Source organism: Strix uralensis, chromosome 3 (assembly GCF_047716275.1).
Source record: "Strix uralensis isolate ZFMK-TIS-50842 chromosome 3, bStrUra1, whole genome shotgun sequence".
In the NCBI taxonomy this organism is placed as follows: domain Eukaryota; kingdom Metazoa; phylum Chordata; class Aves; order Strigiformes; family Strigidae; genus Strix; species Strix uralensis.
Genome location: NC_133974.1, coordinates 127779450 through 127802954, shown reverse-complemented (window position 1 = coordinate 127802954; position 23505 = coordinate 127779450). Strand labels below are relative to the sequence as shown.

Below are 23505 nucleotides of genomic sequence, written 5' to 3'. Positions count from 1 at the left end.
TATAGATTTTTTTATATATATATTTTAATTAAATGTTGTGACTCTTCATGATATCTTGGTTCCAGGTATTAGGCTAAAGAGTACAAAAAGAGTATGCCAAACCTGACAGCACTTCTGCAAGGTCTGGGAATATTAGCACTTACTGTAATTCCAATTACAATCATTCAGCGGTCTCTTTTAGGAGTGCTCTTTTACATGGGTACAAATAAGATGATTATGGTCTGACATTTGTAGTTCCTGCCTCCAAAGATGTTTGTGTGCCTAACTTTTCTTATTTTCAACAGTGCTTACTTAAACGTTTTTTGTGGATTTGCTGTTCACAAAGAAAAGGATCTCTAAAAAACTATGGCTACTTGTGTTTCATAACCAGTATTTTCATATCTTGCACTTCAGCCAGTGAGGTCAGTTTAGTGGCTTTTTTGCCCTTTAGTTTTCTTGCCAGTGTATTTATTTATCATTTATTTATTGCAAGGATAATCCCTGAAAGTCGATCACTTTACAAGATGTGTTTTTGAGAACCTCAGGAGTATGATGAAAGCACACAACACCAGATTTTTTTCTTCCAGCAAATCTCTTTGGCAGGAAGGGCTATCTAACACACTGAAAATGCCCTGGAGAAAAATCTGAAAAAGTAAAGGCGTGGTTGAGACCTGCATCCTCATTTTATCAAATACTTGTATGTTGAAACAGTGACATATTGGGAATTAGTTAAATATTTTATCTTCTAATAAAAACAATGTTTTGATTTTGGTGGCAATGAAAAGGAAAAGTATGGCAAGAAGATCCATGACAATAATGATGCCTGAATAGGGGCTCTTTCTTATGCACATTGTTGGGTGTCTAAAACACATTCAAGCTGTAGCTTTCTTCCAGATAGGATGCTTCTGGGTGTCTCTCCCCCACATAGCCATTGTAGTAGTCCCAGAGCTCTTACCTCTTTGCAAATTTTGATTGAAATCAGTCATTGGTTTAGAAGTTGCAAATGAATGACACGGACACAAACAGCGTGATTTCATGATCCTTATCTCTCGTGAGAACGAGGCTAAAAAATCTTTGTATATGTGGTTAAGAACGTTGAACTAAAGATGGAAAAATTAACCCTTCCAGGTAAGGAAAGCTGTGCAACAGGAAGGCTTCAGCAGAAGGAAGCGAGGATATAGAGACATCAATGACATTGACATCAACATGAATGATCCTTTATTTACGAAGCAATGGTACCTGGTAAGTTTTGGAAGACAATCACAGTAATTATAACTAAATAATTGGCATTCAAGCCATTCTGTGCTGTTGCAATGTTTTGCAAGAGTTCTTTCCAAATATGTCACAGAAACTTGGGAGTGGATCCAAGGCTCGGTCCTGTTGTTTTTAACTGTACCTCTTTTATGCTGGGAAGACCCAGAACATTTCAAGAGCTAAATTTCATTTCAGTCAACGGAAAGATCCTTAGAAGGCTTGAAAGAACTGTATTGGTGTCCTGTGGGCATTCCTGGTGTGCTGATGTGACCCCTAAAACTGCATATGAATCATGTCTTTGAGTTCTTGCCAGGTAAAATATTGTTATAGAAGTATAACAAAAACTTCTAGTGTATTGGCTAGAAAAAGTTGAGGTTTTTCTTTTCTTATGGAAATTTGAATATTAATTGATTTTCTTCTGTCAAAAGCAGAACAGTTGAAAACTGATGAATTTTGGCTTAAGCTAATGTCAAAAGAAATTGATATTTTGCTAAATTGTTTCATTTTTCATGTGTCATATTTTATAGGGAGAAGTCTTTAGTCATAAAAGAAAAATTAACTTTTTACATACAAGTAGCCAAAATTATATTTTTCTATTAAAAAAGATGATAAAGTAATTTTGGTCAGTTTTAATGTTGCAACCTATTTGTGATGAAATACTTAGCAAATGTGGTACTGCCTTGTTGACTTGAGAAGGGTCTTTTTGCTTAAGAATACTGTTTCTTATTCTCTTTCCTTCTAATCCATTTCTTATGTTTTATGACTCCATCCCATACGGCTGGCTTTGTTGTTTGGTTTTTTTTTTCCCAAGACAGGAGTTTTCAGATGAATGAGGACACATTTGCACGGATGGGACTTCATCCTTCATAAGATGATAAACTAAAGTGTGGCTTAATTCACTTCTTTCTGGTATTTCAGTCAAAATGTTGTGGTGGTAAAAATAATTTTTTTATGAAGCTATACAATTTTTAGATTATAAAGTACACTAAAATTTTAGTGTTTTGAAATGAGATGCGTCTGACACAGAATTGAACATTTTTTGCGTGTGGAACAGCAAAAACCATATTATTTTTCCTGCAGAACTTGAGAAATTTGCAAATGAGGTTGGTAAACGTGAGTAATGCCTGAAGATGGGGGGATTGCCTGCACTGCAGAACCATAGAATCACACACACACAAGGTTGGAAAGTACCCTTTGAAGTTCGTCTAGTGAACTTTCCTGCTTAAAGAAGGGCTAACTTGCTTATCAGAGAAGTTGTTTCTGGTACTAAACTCAGTGGTCATGAATTTCAGTAGATCCCTCCTTTCAATAAAAAAGCATTTCCTGCTCATAAAAAAAGTCCTCTGTAAAATCCATTGGTCTAACTTTTCTCTGGATTGGCCAACTGCCCTGACATGCTTATGTAGAAAAGTCCTTTTTTTGGGGTCCAGAAGATTCAGTGTTTAACCGAATATTATAAACCACAAAGAAGTGAATTTACCCAGGGTTGGTTTTTTTTGTTTTTTGGGGGGTTTTTTGGGTTTTTTTTCAACTGCTGCATTATTGCAGTAGATATGATTATGTGCAGATGTGCACTTCAAAACAAACGGGATATTTTCCATACCAAAGATACATGCAAAGACATAAAGCAAAATTCAGAGGCTGTGGAAATGTGTTTGTCAAGTAAAAAAATCTATTCTTCTTTTTCACTGATGTATTAGATTAACACTGGTCAAGCAGATGGGACTCCTGGACTTGACCTTAATGTAGCTGAAGCATGGGAGCTGGGATACACAGGGAAGGGAGTAACCATAGGAATTATGGATGATGGTAAGTGGAGACTGAGTGCTAGTTTAATATTTTTAAGTAGCTTTTTCCATGTAATCAAAGTCAAAAAAAGATTAAAAAGTAATAACAGATTGCTTATAGTGGTGAGACTACCAGTCTCCATAAAGACTTTGAGATCTTCAGGGAAAATATGTTATAAAGAATTTACTAGGGATGCTGAAGCATGGATACTCAAGCATTAACAGTAGCTTGCAATTATCACTCAAATATCTTCCAGGGCACTATAATGGCCATTAAAGGAAGGACTCCCCTTGACTTCTGCAGGCACTGGCTAGGGGATGTAATTGCTGTGCAAAAAGTACTTAAGAAAACATTTTCTGGGTTACATTACTCTCAAAGTCATACTTGACATCTGAAATAATTAAACACTTTCATGCTGAATGTCAATAAATACCTGCATATTAAAATGAAGGTCAATAAAGACCTGCATATTAAATACATTACTAATCTGAGGGTGAATTCAGGGAAGATAAAGATAAAAGGTACGGTTGAAGTCACAGCTGTTCTACTCATGGATTCCTGCTGAAGTACAGGAATTCTGTGCAGTCTTTTGCACTTTCCTTTGGGCTAAATTTTGAATGTTCTTCTTCTGTGGTGACTGAATAATATTAAAATAAATAAATAAAATGTCTGGATCCACATATGTTTTCCAGGGTCAACTGAGATCTATCATCACTTATTTCTGTTCCTCACCTGCTTACTCCCAAGAAAAGATTTTTGTGGAAGAAAGTAGACTCAGACATCTGTATACTGATGAGAGATCAATCTCACATGAGAGATAGTCTCTCATGTGATGTCATGAGAAATCACAATTTCACTGATTTTAGAGGCAGGCCTTAGCTTTCAGAATAGCCAGGCATGACTGGGATGGGGATAATGACAAACTATTTGAGCTTCAGGTCAAATAAAGCTGTTGGCCCATCAGATAAAGCTTTTAGAGAAGGGGGTAACTTGCCTTATATTCACTTCCAGTAACTCTGGAAGAGAGCACATGAATAACATCATTCTTCACCGGGGCTTTTGTTGTCCATCTACAATTTGGATCAGTAAGGCTCTCCACAGATACAGGGGGTCTCTTCATGCAAATCTAGTGCTAAGGACTCTACAAAATGGCAGGTAATAGTTTCATTAGAATAACCACAATAATATGACATTCTTCTTGCAGATAGGATTGAGCGGGTAATAGTGTGGTGGTTGGAGACATAGGGCAGAGTAATGTTCAAAATGTAACGGGAGACTGGTGGCCGTTTCTTTGTATGTTTTAGCTGGATATGTAATAGGTCAGCTTATCCTATCTGAGTGTAGATCTGCTGCTTCTGTTACACCATCCCCTGGGATTTGTGTATTTGCCATATGTAGAAAGATACCATGGATCAGAATGAGTATATTCCACACCACTGCACTGTTACAATCTTCAGCACGCTACCAAGGTGTGGAGCCTATGCTCAGATATTTGCTAAAATGGTCTAACCCAACACTAAAAGTTCTCTTTCATACACATAATCCAAAATGTTGGCCTTGGTGATCTCTCCAAGTCTAGTTTAGGTAATTTTCTGTCTACTTAGTTTACAATTTTCAGTGGTTAAAAATATGCATTTTTATATCCTTTAATGATCTGGTGCTTACTGATCTTGTTTGTTTTGTTATGCTTTGAGATAATAGAACTTGTATAAAGATAAATTATGATTTAAACTAATCTTAATAAGTAAATATGATCTAATCTATAGACCAGGTCAATAAATTTTGTCACTGAGCTCACCTTTTCAGTTGGCACCTAGATTTTGATATAAATGATTGAAAACTCCTAGCTGGGACTGCATCAGAAATGGTACACAAAAGTCCACATTTAAAATCTGGGATCTTACTTCAGTTAGTTGCATTATTCACCATGATCATTTTCCTATGGTTGCAAATGAATCTTCTTTTTTTCTGTAATCATTAGAAAATCTGTTCTAAAACTCTTAACCTTTGGTTTCTGTTCTGTCACTATCTTACTGCAGGAATTGATTATCTGCATCCTGATCTTGCATCAAATTACGTAAGTACATGCTGACCTTTTCTGTAAAATGTGGATTTTCTTATTGTTATAGTCCCTCTGCTACAAAATTTTAAATAATGAGTGGAACAAGAGTACAGCTGAACTGCTGATCTTACAGATGATATATTTCACATTGAAAGCAGCAGACTAAAAATGGGACTGCCTGTGCAAGGAATGGAAAGATGACAGGGCTCTTTGTAGAGGAATGACAGTGGTGCCTCACATTAAATAAGCTGCAGCTTGCAATATTGGATTTAGGACAGAAATGAGTAACCTGGGAATTGGCTCTAAATCCTGCTATTAAGATGCAGAATGCACCTGTCACTTGGAGGGCCACGGAGCTGTGGGCTGTGGCAAGGCACATATTAGCCTTTGAAACCTCCAGGAACAGCTTAATTCCTTTATAACAGGTGTTTTGATCCAGTGCTTCAAAGCACGTGCAGGGCAGATTGTGTATTCTCAGCACCGCTGTGTCAATTGATTGTTCTTCAAACCTACCTCAGGCTTCAGACCTTTGGACTAGAGGATTTTTATCTTTCTTAATTTTTCCAGGCTCTCCCCAGCCCCCCATTGACACTAGCACTCCTATCTTCAGGTGTCTACAAGGGCTCCCAGCACCCATGGACTGTAGGTTGCCTTTGTGATATGCTGCTCTCGCACTGTGCTTGTGGTGGCCCGTTGGGCAATGGGCATTAAGAAGGGGTGGCTCCTTGCCCAGGGGAGGTGCAGTGTCTGTGCTTTGGGGTCTTACTATCCTCCTGCAGTCAGTGGCTTCCTGAGGGAAGGCCAGGCTTCGTCAACTGAGCCATGTGGCTTAGTCTGTGACTGCAATTAAATGAAAAGAAGAACAAAGACAACTGGAAATTCTGGTGAAAACATGAGCCATTCAGACAGAGCAGCTCCAAAATGAGAAAAAGTAAGACAGTTATTTTTACATACTTGCAATTTGGAAAATAACAACACACAGGATGAAAATGTATTTGTTATTGCAAGTAGCAAAGCACATTTGGTGGAGAATAAATGGATATAGAAGGTGTTTACTTTGGACAAGGAATTTGGGAAATAGCTGACCACAGAGGTAAGCCAGTTTTACTCCTTATGAGCTGGCTTAATAACTTGATAGCAGCTAATTAAATCCTGTGCCCTGACTGCAAAATTCTCAGGAGGAATAACTCAGTAGGACGTTCCCATAAATTGATACAAATAAAGAAGTTTGTGAAAGGCAGCATTTATCTTTGGAGGAATTGTGCTCTGTGTCTATGTTCTAGCATATGGTCTGGGCAAAGCACACCCTCTTTACTCACTTTTTCAGCAGCGGGCGTGGACAAAGTATGTGGGAATATTTTGGTTTTAAGCATCATATTTCAAAGAAACACGCAAAAAGTGTGTATACCACATCTGATATAATGTCAAATAGGAGCAGTTCCATTGTTAACAGTGAGGCTAGGATCATGCCCAGAAACAAAAAATAGATTTTTCAGTAATACAGTGTTTTCTAATTCTAAAAATATTTTCTGTTTGACGGATAAATATTTGTCAGGCTTAGCAGAAATGTATTGTTTTTAGAGTGGCAATAGTGAGTATTCTGGAAATTAATAGAAAATGACACAGAGAATGACAGTGCACAGACTTGATGCTAGAAATCAGAAAATAGTGGAGCTGGAGAGAAACCTGAGAGTTCAGAAAAGAAATATTGAGATGAATATTGGAGAAGAAAAGCTGTCTGGGCATGGGGACAACAAACCTTTAATGGCAGTCGTGAGAGACTTGTGAGGAGACAGATCTTGAGAATCTGAAAAGGTTTGCGTAGGAGTGACTTTGTCCAAGCACGGAGCGGTCCAGTACTAGAGCTATGATGTCAAAATAAGATTGTCTGGCCAATGCAAAATGCAGAATTAGGCATCGCTTGTGCAGGGCAGATCAGTAGTCAGGCACAGGGGAGAAAAAACTGAGGAATGAGCGGTTGGTAAGACAGTCGTTAAAGGAGCAGCAGAAACCCCATCTGAAAGATCACAGTCTTAGAGGAGATACCAGCCCAGTGCTTTTAATAGAGAAATACAAAAATCTGAGCTGTCACATGAGATCTGTGGTTATAGGCTGTCACAGCATTGGGGTAAAAAAAAAAAAAAAAAAAGTAAAAAAGAAAAAAAAAGTTAAAAAAGGTAAAAAAAAACTAAAAAAAAACCCTAAAAAAAACAACCTAAAAAAAAAAAAAAGCATGTAGCTCATCTTTATTGCCTAGGGTTCACTTTTAATTCCATGCTGAATATACCAGAGGACACAGCAAGAAAATGTGCTGATAAATTAGCACGTTATAGGCAAAGTAACCAGTAAAAGGGTAAACTTGGTAACCAGTAAGAGGTGCTGGCACCTCTTCACACAGAGCCGGCTGCAGTTGCTGTGGCTGACTGGAGAGCAAGGCCAACTCCTGCTGCTAAAATCTGCCATCTCCTCCCTCGCCCAAGTACAGCACAGCAGTTGCTGGCTTGGTCCACCTGCACTTTGCCTCTTCTCCTCTCACTGTGAGGCTGCAGAGGCCTCCTTCAGTCCTAGGAGATCCTGCTCTGACAGCATCTACTGCGTCTCAGGGACCACGGGGGCCGTTTTTCCTAGTAGGTAGTAATATGGGCATGAACTAAAGACAAGGACTTAAATTCAGCTGGAGGAAAGATCAGTTTAGACGTAAAAATGCAGCGAAAGAGTCTCTTAAGGAATGAGTTGTTAACTTGCTTCTGGCTGGCATAGCAAAGGCAGTCGTCTTTGTGCAATTCCTATACCACATGCTTTGTGTTTCACAACATTTGCACTTTGGGGGCAGCTTTCTCTTAAGTTATATTGTTTATTTTTAGAAAATTAAAAGCCTACAGCTTATGTTTCTCAAGTGTGCAAATGCCTGCATACCCTGGCAATGTCTGTACATCTTGCTTGGAAAATTGGGAGCAATCAGAAAGTCTCTCAAAGGTGGTGTTTTTGGCACTTGAGCATTTTCAAGTATAAAAACTTGGCATTGGTTACTCAGTTTAATTTGGCTTTTATGGTTTTGAGTTGCTGGTTTTCTTGCTTGAATAGTTTAATGGGGGTTAGCACTTAGACAAAATGGAGGGTCAGGGAAGAGAAAGAGCTTTCTAAAGAAAAAAACATTTTGTATTTTCTCCTAAAAATTGCTGAACTATGACCTATCATATGGAGTGCACTTCTATCCATATTTTTCTTTGCAGTTTCTGAGCTTTCCAGCTTGAATCCTCCATTTTTCTTTTTAATGCAGTTTATATACATGGAAAGGAGTGTGCCTGCTCGTGGTCTGGATGGACTGCTCTCCCAGCACGCCCTCCCAGCTTGCTGCAGTATAGCTACTTGCTTTTCTGGGATCGGGGGGTTATGGCAAAGCTGGAATTTTCCATTCTGCACCGTGAATGCAGAGAGACTCATTGTCAAACGATCGATATTTTCTTCCAAGCCTTGGAAACCCTGCAGAGGTTCAGCCTTCAGGAAATTATTTTTTTTTCCCACATAGAGAACCCTTCATTATGAACTGATAATTAAAAAGCTGAAGCCTAATGTACTCCATGGTTTTCTTTCAACTCAGACTGTACACACAAAGCCAGCAATTTTCAGGACTGACTTCTCCAAGATACAGCATCTGAGAAAGAAAAGTGAAGTAACAAGGGCTGCGTATTAGATATGTCTAATAAAAGAGGAGAACAGCAGCTGTGAGGGGTGTACATTACAAATTTCAGTACATTGTTTTAAAGAAAAATCTAAAAGAGAGCAAATGGTGATTTGTTGTGCCACAAACAGAAAAATATAAGCTGATCTCTCTCTCGTATCGGTTTGTATTGCAGTACTTTTATACTTGGCCAGTGTCTGCTGGTGAAGGTCAGTGTAGCTACATTATCCATTTACAGCAGCAGGGAGGTGATAGTCTCATGTAAGTGGGTTTGTCCCTGATTAGCAGTAGTGAGGAAAATTGGGATCCCACCAAGAGACTTGGGCCAGGAGTAAAGAATTGCTGGTTTCAGTGTCTGAACTGTGCCTGAAGCTGAAAGCTTGTTTAAAAAAAGCTGGGGATGGAGAGGGAATAAGACAAACATTTACTGTAGGAAAATCAGAGGTGACTATGTGAATAGGTAACTTTTTTACAAAGTACCGATACATGTAAAATGAGAATCATGCACCAGTTCTTAGTAATAGATAGTAATATACTGAGATGAGAAAAAAGATTTTGAAATTTGTGGAATTACACAGATGTAACATGCACAGACAAATATGCAGTCTTCCTAGCAGCTCTTCATTGCTGTCTTTCCCCTAACTTTCTGTCTTTTCTTCTCTGTAGCATGTATCTTTATGGTACAACCTTATGTTCTGTCTTCCAAGGTCCTCACCAGCTGTCACTCAAGCTGTATGCAGGAAAGGGTTTGCTGAGAAAAAAAGGCTCTCTGTAAGGAGTGAGGGAAGACTTGCTGCAGTTACCCTGGAGTTAATTGAAGTTTACTGTCATCTACCATTTCTTATTCAAATGTGAACAGCAGGTGGTCTTACCTGTCTTCTCTTTCCACTCTGGCAACATCTCCAAACACAAAGCAGTCTCTCTCACAACTTCTGGTAACTTGTCACCAGCTAATATGATAACAGCTCCTGCCACCTTGCTGAGAAGCACAGAAGCATATTTTTGGAATAATTATCACTTAAGGACTGAAATGTTCTACTTCTGTTATGAGCTGCAATTTCCATTGTTTGCTAGAAGAACAAAACCATCATTGAATAATCTTTACAGCCACGAAAGAAATAAGAAATAATACAGGCAATAAATTATGCACTGCAATATGTGCAGCAAAGCTTAGCAACAACATAAAGGATCTTCTTTCCTTTAGAAAGTCTGTGTTTCCTTCATTAGCATGAATTTATGAGTATGCCTTGGGCTACCTGCACGCTACTGAAAGGACTGGCAAATTGTTCTGGAGGCCATGAGCCTCACCTCAATAATTTACCAGTATAAATCATCAGTATCTCCACTAAAATCACTGGGGCTTAATTGTGGGGTTTTGTAAGTTGACAGAGCTCCATTGGCATCTGTTGAACTGTGCTGCTTTGACTGTGATGATCTGCCCCACAGAAATCCCAGCTGATGTAATTGCCCAAGTCAAATAGCGTTCACATATAACTTGTTGCAAGAAAAATGTTACCCTTCCAAGACTGAAATTTGCTGGAAACCCTCTGAAGATCCTTGAAAAGCTCCCAGTTGTCTCTGCACTATCATCATTAATATCAGCCCAGGGGATCCACAGGGAACGTAAAGCCCAACCATCGGTCAGGTTCATACTTGCCTGGCGTCAGCAGATGATTTCAGTTAGCTTTATGAGATCCAATTCTTACGACACAGTTTTCAAAAGAGCCTGAGACAGTTACACTGCCATTTCCTACTGCATTTCAAAGGGTTATTGAGCACATGCACTAGACTCAATTTCAATAAACCTTTACTGCTAATACATCAAAGTTATGGGCAAACTCTGTGTGCTGGCCATTGTTACTAGTACCTATTTTAATTGCAATGTTGAAATAACATTTGCATTATTAAAAAATAAAGAACAGAATAAACTGTTTCAGATGTTTCAACACATCACTAATTGGGTTTTGGGTTGGTTGGTTGGTTGAATTTGGTTTTTTGGTGTTGCTTTGGAGTTGGGGTTTTTGCTAATAGGTTTTCTAAAATAAACAGTATCGTAACAATTAAAAATTATCAATCCAAACCTGGGATAAATACACAGTACATCCTTTTACTAACACTGAAAATTCAGTAAGTGCGCTGTTTGATGGATGCTGTTAAAGCAGATTGTGGCAGAAATTTCATCAAGAAATTGTTGAGACAAAATGAAACCTCTCTTTTGCCAGGATAGAAGGATGGATCAAGTGTTTAAATGCCAGGCTGACTGATACCTTAGCAACCAAAACTGATGGCCTTCTCTTGGGCTGTTTATGCTGCTCAAGTGGCTTCTGGCAGCCAGGAGGCTGGTTCTAGTGTTTAGAAGATGATCATTCAGGACATGCAAGACAATGAAGTTTCACCAGCATAAATTAGAAGTTACTGGGAAGATAATGAAGTTCGCTGTTTCAGACTTGGCTATTTTTTTCTGTTATTCTGTGCAGGATCAGCTTCTGGGCTCATCTCTGTCCTGTGCAATCTGTTTTCTTCTCTTAACATAAGAAAGGCTGAAAAAGAGATGGTGCCTTCTCTGATAAGGTCAAGCAGGCAGATAAGGTTCTCTGTGTACTTGGAAGGGTGTCCTGAGTTTGTCACATACAGATAATGTTTCACATCTTGGAAAACATAATGGGGTCCTGCAAATAGTCCTCCTGTGCTCCCAACAGTAACTGTTTTTGCAGGTACCTGTCGCAGCAGTGCTCATGTACTGAAGTGTAAATAAGGTGACTGTACAGTTCCTCTTCTCTGCTTTAGAGCTACTTAATATGAGCACTGCTATCAGGAGAGAGAAGCCGTGGTGCTATGTAAAGGAGATGTCAGTGTCTTCTTACTTAATGAAAGATAAAAATATTTTGTAATCATAGATGTTATTACAGCCTTCTAGCTTTCAACTCAATTAAAAAGATGGAACAGCAGAAAGAATTTGAAGACTGTTTCTTCTCTGGATTATTTAATATGGCCAGAGGGCGTAGAAAGAGGCTTTTTCTGCAAAGGAGGCTGCTGCTTGTGAAGGAGGTGTGATTGCCTTAAGGAGAGATGATTTGTGTCACATACAGAGCTGCGTTTGCAGCTGAAAACTGGATTTCTCCCACTGAAAGATGTTATGCTAACTGCTTTCCTAAAGCCCATTATGAGAGATCTGGACCCTGAATGCTTGGCAGGTCCTGGGGCTTGGTGCTTAGTACTGTCTATACAGCTGGAGTTGGCATTGCTGCACTGATGTTGACCTCTTCAGGGGGATGTACTGATTTATACCGGCTAGAAAATACCCTCAAAATAAAATTCCTTTGGAATCAGGAGGATAGTAACATAGTATAGTTGCATTTGCCTGAGATTATTTTCAAAGCAATGAATGCTGCAAGAAGTTTCCAGCTTTATTCTGTATTAGAACCATCTGAAAGGGATAATCTTCAAGTTAAATGCATGCCTGGTGTGCAAGCAATGTGAGATGGTGCCAAAGACACTTGCTTTACAAGCTAAACACCACACATTGTCCGCAACATCTATTTTTCTCCATAATCAATGTACTTAATTAATCAGCTGCACACTGAGAAAGTGCAAGGTGGCTAATCGCTTCAATCATTAAGCAGTGGTATTAATTTTCACTTAAGGCATCATCCGTGGAAAGTAAATTAAGATTGTTGAAATGAGAAATGCACAGGGGTGGAAGAAAGTGGATAAGGACATTTCTGCATCAGTTCTGGCTGACTGTTTTGAAATTGGCTTGTGCCTCTCTCCAGGGTTTCTCCACATAAGTTTTTTGGAAATATTTTCTTCTTTTGTTTGGGCAAGAAAAGTAGAGGAAAGATGTTAGTGCTCACTGTTTGCTATGGAAGGACCTGGTATTGCTTTTAGTTTTTTATTACCTCCCTTTCTGCAGACCAGTTAGCTTTTGGCCAGAAATCTTGCATCAGAACAGTATTTTTGCCAGCAAAGATGAGTGTTTTATAAAATCAAAGTGTCCACGGGAAAATAAAAGTGAAATTTTGGATCAGTTCAACCTGATTTTAAATATTTGACTTCTAGAGCACATTGAATTAAAACAGCACAGCAAAATCCCACTCTGGTGCATGGTCCACTTGGGTGAACAGGGTCAGATACATGGTCCCCTGGAGGCAGTGCACACCAGGTGATTTTAAAACCAAGCTCAACAAAACGAAATAAAGAGGTTCTGTTTCCCCAAAGTGAAAATACCACATTTTGGGTTGAAAAAGGCAAAAACATTTTTGAAGATTTTTATATTTGGAAGCTTTTTAAATTTTCTTTTTTTTCAAATAATAGTGATTTTAACTATACTCTTTAAGACCTAACCAGTGTAGAAATCCCTGAATATCCATCAGCATTGAAATGGCAATTGATTAAACTTCATTCTGTAGTTACATTTTGGCTACGGAGGTATCACCAGGGAACTCTGAATTAGATGGCGTGTGTGGGGAGCACTAGTCCCTCATGAAGCTTCATCAGAATTTGCAGGTGTTAGGGAGAGACTTTGAAGCCCAGTGGTGATTTTGGCAAGGCGAGTCTCAAACCCACTGTTAACTAGTGGGCGTGCAAGTGGTTTTAAAAGGAGAGTTTTGGCCAAGCCCTTTGGGTAAGCCAAACTTGCAGAAGAGGAGGGCAGGGAGGCATGAGGAGTCCACTTTATTCTGCAAAACCATAATAGCCTATAAATACAGTAGATAAAGATGCAGATGATCTCCAATACTTTAAACACCTCTCCTTCACTGTGCCTGTAAAATAATTTTGTTCATTCTAAATAAATTTGATTATTTTCTGTCCTGGCACTTCATCTTGAAATGGTTGTTTGCTTTGATTTGTTTGATTTTAGTTGTATGCGTTTATGTTCTCCATATTAATATTTCACTTCTCAGTAGCTATGTAGGTGGTTAAGATATTTTTAAACGCCTGCCCTATTTCAGATTGCTTTGATTTAAATATAATGTTCTTCATTTCTGTTGCATTCCCAACAGAAGCAATAAGCATAATGAACATCTCTTAGAGGAATAGCAGTGTGCAATGTCTAATAAAATGTTGACCTCATTGAAGTCACCGGTAGTTTTTCCATTAAGTTCAGAGCAATCAGAAATTTGGCAGATCATATAAATAACAGGTTTGTAATGTTTGTTCTACTGTGTATTCCTTTTTTTGAATCATCACCATAAGAGGCATAGGCTTCCTAGCTTGAACTGAGCAAATAATGACATCAAGATCTGTGGAAACGTGACTGCCTGGGATAACATGTTTTACTGTGGAACAGGAGCTTGTATTTGATGAAACTTCAGCCACTTCCAGTGCTGTGTAGCTGTTGTTTGGTGAAAGTTTAGTGGATACCTCAGTCACACATCCCCTGTGCTGTCGTTACTCATAAGCTTTGTTGTAGATGAGGGATCATTGGAAATGTTCTGCAGGCAGGTTGTGGTCTGGACTTTATTAAAGGAGATTAATCTCTCTTTGAATATGTACAAAGGAGAGCACAAAGGCTGTGCTGTGTTCAAGGACTTCATAATTTCAATGCTAGCACATGTTTTTTACAATTACTTCTTGTGAGAAACTAAATCACTTTAATTCAGTGGCACTTAACTCGGTTGCTGAATTAGTCGACAGTGATACCGTGTCTGACTGATGTAGTTGCAGATCTTTCTTTCAGTCAGCTAAGGATGTCTAGGACATTTCTTAAATTTATGCATCCAGTAAATTACTGTAAAAACATTAGCTATTATCAAATATACTAATCTTTAAGACAGGAACCTGGAATGATCACGTACTGTTGAAAAGCATAAATACCTGCAAAATGTAGTATGTGTGGATTTACATGAGAATGTCTATTCTGGAGATCTCATCTTCACTCCCTGAAATTTTCGATTTAGCTGTTCATTGGTTTTGCTGATTCCACATGGAATAAACAATGCAAACTTTTTAATTAATGCAAAAGCATATAAATTGGTCCATTAAAATCCCTGAGAACCCAGCATGTCTTGACGGATATTAGTCATATTATTAATACTCCCCTGGGATGTTCTCAAACTATGCTAATAAGGTCAGCATGCAGCTGGAATAAAACAGAATCTTCAAGACCTTTTAACTTGTAAGGCATGTAAATCAACCTGTGTTTGCTTTTTGTGACAAAAGAAATGTAGATGATGGTTTGCATTATGTTTTTTGAGTCTCTTCTCTGAAATTTTCACCTCCTTTTGATTCACCTGCAACGTCACTTTTATGTGTCGTTCACCTTCCATATTCATGCGATTTAGGTGAAACACCAGTTGAGCAGTTGTTAAGGGCTTCTTGTCAGCTGAGAAACCTTTCAGAAGAAGGAGAATACGCAACCACTTTCTGTCTCATCTGTTTCAACTTCCAGTTCCTCTGTATCACCAGATTAGCTCTCCCTGTCCTCCCCTCTCCATAACCACCACGGACCAGGTCTGTCTGTTGTAGCTAACTCCCCAAACCATCTAAGCCACTTTGATTTCCCTCTTTGCAGAGCTGCAGTTTGCCTGGTTTGTAACAGTAGATTGGTGTAACCTGTTAAAGTGGTCATCCTTAATACCCTGCCAAGTTTGTTTTATGAGTGCTGTTAAAACCATATGTCCAGTATTCCTGCATTTTGCTGTCAGCATTGCTGATAGTTGATCATTTTTTAATGCCTCTGACTGTGATGCCTTTGTGGTCACAGAGCACGATGTGGGTGCCGACTCCTGCTAGCCATGCACAGCAGCAGGGAAGTGTTTGCTCTCCCAGTGCAAGTGGCTGCTCTTCGCCCAGACCATGTCATGTTAAATGACTGGATTCCAGTGACTGCTGAGTTTGTACTGCAAACTATAGGTTTTCTTACACTGATGGGAAAAATTGTCCCTTATCCACCATATGCCACTTAAGAGACCTATATGCTGGGCATGATCTGAATCCTGCCCACTGTGTTTAGTGGGAGAGCCCGTGACAGATTTTGGTAGACATTGGATTGAGCTCATTGACAGAAGCAAGAGGGCTTAGTTCCCCTTCTCTTCCAGCTCATCCCTCCAAGAGGCTCTAAGTGCTGACTGCCATCAAAACACTGCAAACACAACCTTTACTGCAGCTCAGCACCCAGCACACATTTGATGTACCGACAGACTTGTCAGTTATTTCTTACAGGAATATAACTAAGAATAATGGACCTGAACCTTGTTTCTCTGCTGCCAGCTTTATAGCTCTATTACTCTCAACTTCAGTAGGTCACACTAATACATAATCAAAGTATCTGAAGGGGGAAAAAAATCCATGTATTGGAAAGGGCATGCGGGCCAGGCTTTTAATAAAATGGAACACTAAAGCTAGATGAAATCTGTGCTCACAGTATTTTTCAGTAAAAGTCATTGCCCAATTTGTATTTGCTATTACAGTAAAATAATCCAACAGCTCACACATCTCTAGCCACTCAGATGCCAAGATTTTTTCTTTTTTTCCCCCCGAATTAAAGAAATCAAGGAGTTCGTTCCATAGTCTGAAGCTTTAAAGCTTTAAATTTGCTACTTGCCCTGAAAATTTTTAACAGTAACTAGCTGTTTAATTTATTTTTATTTTACTAATTTAATTGTCTTAGCAATATGCCTCCCTATGAACATTCAGTACCCCCTCAGTATGTTGTAGGTATAGCTTAAAGATTCTTGTGCACCCCCTCTGAAAATTAAGGAATGTTTGAGCAGAAATAGGTTTCATTTTTGTGTAGGTTAACTTGCTTTTGCTTTCAGAACTCTGGCTCTAAGTAATTAACAACTGGTGATGTACTTCAGGTTTCCTCCACATCAACCTAAAAATTGTGGAGCAGGCTAAGAATGCCATGAGGTGAATTGTGAAGCAGCCTCTTTATTATAAGCACAAGTTCATTTGGCTGCTTGCTTTTTAATAAAGTCTCATGCCTGCTTCAATTTCTTATGCTTTCTCCTATGTCAGGTGAAGATGCAGGGGAGAGGAAATGGAGGGTATTTCAATAAGCTAGTCTTCTTTATAAAACTTGGTTAGGAAAAAAAATAATTCTCCACTTCTTAAAAATTCTCCTCAGCCTAAATTCTCTGAGTTTGTGATTCTTTTTTGGTCCTGTTTGACTATATACCTCTGAGCCAAGCATTATCAAACAGCCGCAGAGAGTTAGATGTCATTTAGCTGGATGGATTTGAACTTTGATTTTTTTTTTTTAATTGTTTATTGGGAAAACATTCAACAGTCTTGGTACCTGAGAATGGAATTGATAATTTCTTCTGTCTGAAGATTAAAAAAGTTTGTGCTTAGATCTACCTGTGTGGTATGCAACACTGTGGTACTGCCCAGGTGCTTTTTCCCCATGTGGAATAGTTTGTTTAGCCACAGTCTTTCTTTTTGAAGATGCTCCCATGCTGAAGAGCACCAGCCAGCAATGTAACTCGTGGTGGTTTTCTGATTTTGTCTGGAGGGGAAGTAGGAAGGAAATTAATGGGGAAAAAAAGTAAAATCAGAGGTTGTGTGACGTTGCAGTGCCAAGTGATATGTAGAGAGGATCCTCAGTTACTTGACAAAGGAAATCTGTTTAATGTAGAAAAAGAACATAATGTAAGATGATCTTAGTGAAGCTATTTTTCCTCATAACTGTAACTTTAAAAATAATGTTGCCTTAATGAAGATAAATATAAATGTTAACATGAGACTCTTACGGGTTTTTTTTTCCCTGAATTTTTTGTTTGTTTGTTTTTAAACCTAAGCAGTGAAGAAGTTTCAGCTTTCCAAAATAAGAAGTTACATCAGGTGGGACAGCCAGTGCTTCTTCCTGTAAATTCTAACGACTGGATTGTTAGAATTGTTACTGCTTGTTACCTCAACTGTTTTTACTGTTTTAAATTAATCAGTCATCACCTGTTGTTTGTAGTCAGTTTGTCCTCTTTTGGCTGTAATGCCACTAGTTTTTCTTTTGACCTAATCCCAGATGGTTGATGAATGTTCAAGTAAGAGCTTTTTCAGTGATAACTTCAAAATGAAATCACCATTGTGGTGTGCTCTGTACTTGCTCATTGTGTGGCCAGGCAGGGCCTCTAGTGAAAACCTGGAACTGGAATACCAGGAGAGTTTATGGGCACCTCAGGTAATATTCAGGACCCAGCACACTTCTCTATTGCATCCATTTCAAGTGATGCTCTGATGTGTTAGTTGCTGACTGTTTTGAAAAGGAGGACGGCAGAAGAGTGTGCTGCAGTCTTATTAATTATTCAAGATCTGGCTGGTGTTGTCTGGCTGAGCATTTTTACTTTTATTATGTACCTGTAAGAACTGGGTAAAAGGTTTAAGTTTCTGGAGGGAGATGATGATATTCACCAGCAGTGAATTTGCTCTTTAAGGTTAATATTTTTGAACACAGCCTATTACTTTGTGGATATCTTCTCGGTGTTGACAAGGTCTTGAATGCAGCTCTGAATTTGTTGGACAGTAATATAGGACATGTAAATTAGTTAATGTAGAGGCAGAGCTATTTAAGAGTTGCAGGTTTTTTTCATTTCCATTTTTAAAAAAAATCACAAACCAAAACAAAATAGAACCGCGTGCTTCCCGTGGCAGAGAGGAGAGGGCTTACTGTATGACTACTGACTTAGCAACAGTGCCTCTTTTTCATTAATGAACTTTAAGCCTTATAGCACCTCTCCTAGGGAAAATATCACGTTGCCTCCTTCTTTGCCTCCTGGTAAGCATATTCTGTTTTCTTAAGCTTGTGTGTACAAAACTGAATTTCATTTTTCCACAACATGACGTCGGTGATATTTAGTACAGTTTCTCTGAGATGTTATATGTTGTAATTTGAGCCCAGGGGTTTGCTCACTCTTTGGATCAGTAAAGAAATCAAAGAAGCAAAAGGTATCTTTCTGCATCAGATCTCTAAGGATTTGCAGTTGCCTGAGGAGGGTAAGACCAGATGCCACCTGTGTTAAAAATGTTTCTCTCCTTTTAAAAGATACAAATCTCTGGGCTAAATTCACCAGTGATACAACCTGATGAATAGAATCAGACTGTGACCAGCGGGACACGTGTCTTTAATTGTTTGTCTCCTGCGCTAGCATGTGAGCATAGGTACATTTCTTGAGTTACAGAGAAAGGGAGAAGTGTATGGAATTACGCTTCAGAGGCTTGCTGCATTATTCAAGATACATTATTTTATTACAGATCTGAGCAACACATGGGACAACTGATTTATTGTTATTGTCATATTTTACATAATGAATGTTTTACACAGAAGATTTTACTGCATGTATTTTAAAAAGTACAGGGCAGTTCTTTAGAAAATGCCAGGCTAAGCTTATTTTTAAGGAAAGTAGAATTTTACACACAGGCAAAAATAATCTATTTGTGTTTTGATATACAAGCCATTACTTAATAAATGATTGAAAGAATCTCATCATCTGATCCAGTACTCTTCTGTTAGCATCTTATTTGGGGTAGAGGCTAGAAAGCAAAAATAGTGATATGCCTTAAAATACAATACCATTCCTTTCTGTAATGGCATTTTTATTATATAATAGACATTATTTATAAGTAATTGTGTATAGAAGGTGACTGATAAACATCAGAAACATCAAGTTCAAATCGCTTTGCAACAATGAACTGGTTTTGACTGAACAGGAGGGGTAGGATTCATCTCGTTCTAACACAGTAAGCCTAATGACTAATCTAAGGTTAAATGACAATGTATGATCAGTGCCGAAGAGTGGTGGCTTGAGTTGCTCCCTGGAGAAGAAGACCAGGCCACTATCTCAGATATCAAAAACCAAGTATTAGACACTTCAAGTCTAAGAGAAGTAACTGCCAATAGACTAGTTTGGCATTAAAACTGGAAACTGAATCACCTGAATTGAAAACCACAATGTTTTCATTTCAGTGTGCTGTTGCAGATCCTCTTTTGCACTGCTTTGATTGCCATCTCCTGGGTTCCTACCCTGATTAAATCTCCATGTTAGCAATAAATTCCCTCTTGCTGTCTACTGGGGAGTCCAGCCAGTGGAGGAGGATGGCAGACCACGGATTTTAATATTCAGTTCCCAAAACACAAGATGAAATATGTTAGCTATTCACTGAAGCAGTTCCCTTTTTGGTCCAGTGTTGAAGCTGATTTAATTTCTCAATGGTTTATGCTTTATAAAAAAAAAAAAAAAAAAAAGAAAAAGAAAAAGGTTGAGGCTTAGATATTTGGGGATTTGATCTTTAAATTAGCAACTTGAAGCAGTCCGTTTGTAGTTGTCGCTGCTGTTTCATTACCCGTTCCACTGCTTCCATAGTGTGGGCGGAATATTCCTTCATGAAGCTGAAACTTGCTGTCTTTTCTCAAAGACCCTAATGAAGATAAATTTTGCAGTCAGCAGTTGTTTTCTTTCCAAGAATTCTTCTTAATTTTGTACTTTGTGGATGGTTCCTGCTACATTAGATATCTTTTTCGTTTGAGTGCAGTGATCCAAAAATCAAGCAAATAAGAGCTACGGGATGTGGAAGAGTGCTGCACAACTTTGTTTATAGCCTGCCTAAAGCAACCTTTCCATAAGCTGACATTTGGTTACAGGGACATAGAGCAGAGCTGCAGTCTGCTGGAGGGTTGGCTGAATCATTCATGCTGGAATCCCTTTGCCTCTTGCTGCTCTGGACACGAGCGGTATGTCTGCACAGCTAGAAGGGCTTTTCCATCCATAATTCTTTGCACGAGGGAATTCTAGGGTTAAAAGCAGTTCATACCATGAGGTGCTTGCATGTCTGATGATGTCCTGAAAAATCAGCCTCACCAGACCCCCTTTGAGCTTAGGGTCTATGTAAGTAGGACTGAATTTCTTCCAGATGGGAAAAAAAACACAGCTGACCTACGACTGAGTTTAAATTCTCATCTGTACAATAGAGTGAAAACTTAAGTTCTGACTGAGTAAGAAGCTGGCAATATATTGAACTAATTATCTTTAGTGCTGAGTTAGACCATACCTACCTGAAAGAAATGATCTGAAATCACTGGAACTAAGCTTAGTTGTTTGCAGTCTGCATGGTTTTCAGACCATGTCTAGTCCAAGGCAATAGTTTGAGAAAGTTTCTTTAATTTGTGATTGAAGTGCATTTCTCTCCGAAGGTTACCAAGCTAGACACTGCGACAGAGTAGGTTTTATCTGCTAATGAAATTAATCAGAGAGAGTCATCGTTTCTATTTTGACTTCACCGTAGGATGAAGTTCTCCAGCTTGTCCTGCTGGGAGTAGATGCTGCACTCATTAATGAAGAACAGGACTGGATCTTCTGTTGACAGGCTCATTTCTTTTTACTGCCATGTATCGGATGAAACTTGGCCCCTTGCACAAATCCTTGTCACAGCTCCCTTGACACTGCAGAATCCAAACTTCCTCTGTGACATTAAGGTGGGATGTCTTTTGCCAGGTGCACTGGGTGAGGCCCAGAGTCTTTTAGCTCAGGATCCTGCCTCCAGCGGCAGCCAGTAGTGGATGCTTGGGGCGCAGTATGGTCACCACGTCAGAGACTGTGTGGTATCTACCTGATTATGGCCTCCCAGCTCCTAGCATTCACCATTTTATGGGCTGTTGGAGAAGGAGGAAGCACAGCATCTAATACCCCTTCCAGATTTATCTTGCGCTGATTTGTCTAACCATTTTTTGATCCACTCGGGCTTTTAACCTCTGTATTGCTGGGGGGCACTGAATTTTGTAACTCATTACATGTTCTGTGGAAAAGTACTTCTTGTTTTCCGCTGCTTCTAAATTTCCCTCTCATAATTTCTATGGATTCCCACTAGTTCTTGTGTTATGAGAAGCAGTAAATAATAACTCCCTGTCCAGCTTCTCTGTGCTATTCATGATTTATAGACCACTGTCAAATTCCCCTTCTTTCCCTGGCTGAAAAGTCAGGTTCTGTTTACTCTTAGCTCATACAAATCTATGCCATTCAAAGTGCTGTATAAGCAGTTGTGGTAATTAAAAGAGGTGAATTAAACATACACCTTAGAGACTTTGAAGCACTGAGAATTTGTGGCTATAGCTGACATTATTGGAAGGCATCTTCAGGCTGAAAATCAGGGCCTTAGTTTACAGATATGGAGAAATCAATAAGGATACTCACAAAGGGATTCAGCTATGTGTGAGCTGGAGAACAGCATCAAGCCACGTGATAGGCATTCTGCAAATCTCTGCTCCATTCAAATGCTGCAAAACATTTGTTGTCTATGTTGAATATAAGCAACCAGACTTTCTGAAATGATCACCCAAAAAAATCACTGTACAGTAACTTGAAAGATACTTAGTTTTACCCTCCAAGGATCAAGGACAATGTTGTCCCCATTTCATTCTGGCACAAGTTTTTGGGAGTTAAGGGGCTTTGAATGCAAAATGCAAAGACTTTGGTGCTACCAATGGACTGTCTATTCCTGTACCCCAGGAACTGAGAATCTGCTGAAGGGGAATGTTTTTAGGAGCAAATCTATTCATACACAAGTCTCAAATTATCTTCAGTAGCATGCTCAGCCAAATCATAAAAAGAATACAAGTACACATTAATTAAGAATTAACATAATTCTGTTCCTTGAGTATGATGTTTATTAAAATATAAACTCTGTGAACATACACTTGAGAGGAAGATTCTAAATATTTTTAAAAGCTTAATTTTCAGTCACCCTTCATTTATTTTTTCATTAAGAGAGAAGAAAGAAGATGGCACTTGACTTTCTAAAACTTTCCATTTGCTTCTCAGATACAGCATCAAAAAGTTGCTGAGTGTCCTTAACTCTGCTGATAGGGCAAAAATCAGGAATGATTGAGATTTATATGAAAAGCAGAGACATGGGATGACATTTTCAAAAGCGCCCAAAAGCTGCATTTGTGAATCTGTTCAGACAACTAAAGGACCAAGAACATATGCAAAGGGATTTTCAGGCATATATGCTGACCATTAATGCAGTTTTCACATTTGAATTTTGAGAAATTTACATTCTTAGGCATTGAAATGCTTTTAGAAATCTGACTGTTTGCTGTAGTACGACAAAAGAGTTTTTCAAAAATTATTCTATGATGGAAGACCCAAGTGTCTGGTCACTTCCACCACTGTTTGGAAAATAGGATTTAACCTTTGTCCTGCCACACCAAGTAGCGTAACACCTAAATACTCTTATAAGTGTTGGTGAACAGTCCCTCAGTAGTAACCTGAGCTCTCACACCACCTCACAATTAGCCACACTGTTTGGAAATACTAATGGTCCTCAGGAGGCTTTGCGCTCCAGAAAGCATCTTTCCCCAGGCTTGCTGGTGTGGTAAATGGCACAGCACAACAGGGACTGGTCTGTGTCCAGACACATCGCACAGAATGAAGAGAATAAACCTGTTTTTCTGCTGACTTACTGAACTTCTTTGTGTTTTGCAGAATGCCAAAGCCAGCTATGACTTCAGCAGTAACGATCCCTACCCCTACCCCCGCTATACAGATGACTGGTTTAACAGGTAAATGGATTTTGATCAGCCAGCTCTTCACTTTGATTTGCTTAAGAAATTATAAGTATTTGCTGGTATTTGTGGAATGCCTGTTTTCTGCTAAATTCAGAGGTTGCCAGAATAGAAGCTGCAGTCTCACTATTGCTTGAAAATTAGAGGTTACTTACGACTTCCATTTTTTTAGATAACCTCTAAATAGCACTGAACAACCATTTTATAGTTTATAAATGAAGTTGCTGCTTCAGAAGAGTATAT

General features: G+C 38.8%; 1 protein-coding gene across 1 annotated transcript in view; it reads left to right on the top strand.

Moving 5' to 3' along the window:
* The window catches only part of PCSK2 (proprotein convertase subtilisin/kexin type 2), a 107433-nt gene that overhangs the window by 49441 nt on the left and 34487 nt on the right, over positions 1-23505 (top strand). The window contains exons 3-6 of the mRNA XM_074864364.1: positions 1108-1221; positions 2934-3042; positions 5061-5098; positions 23183-23259. Of these exons, the coding sequence (XP_074720465.1) occupies positions 1108-1221; positions 2934-3042; positions 5061-5098; positions 23183-23259 (338 nt within the window). The remainder of the gene's footprint in view (positions 1-1107; positions 1222-2933; positions 3043-5060; positions 5099-23182; positions 23260-23505) is intronic.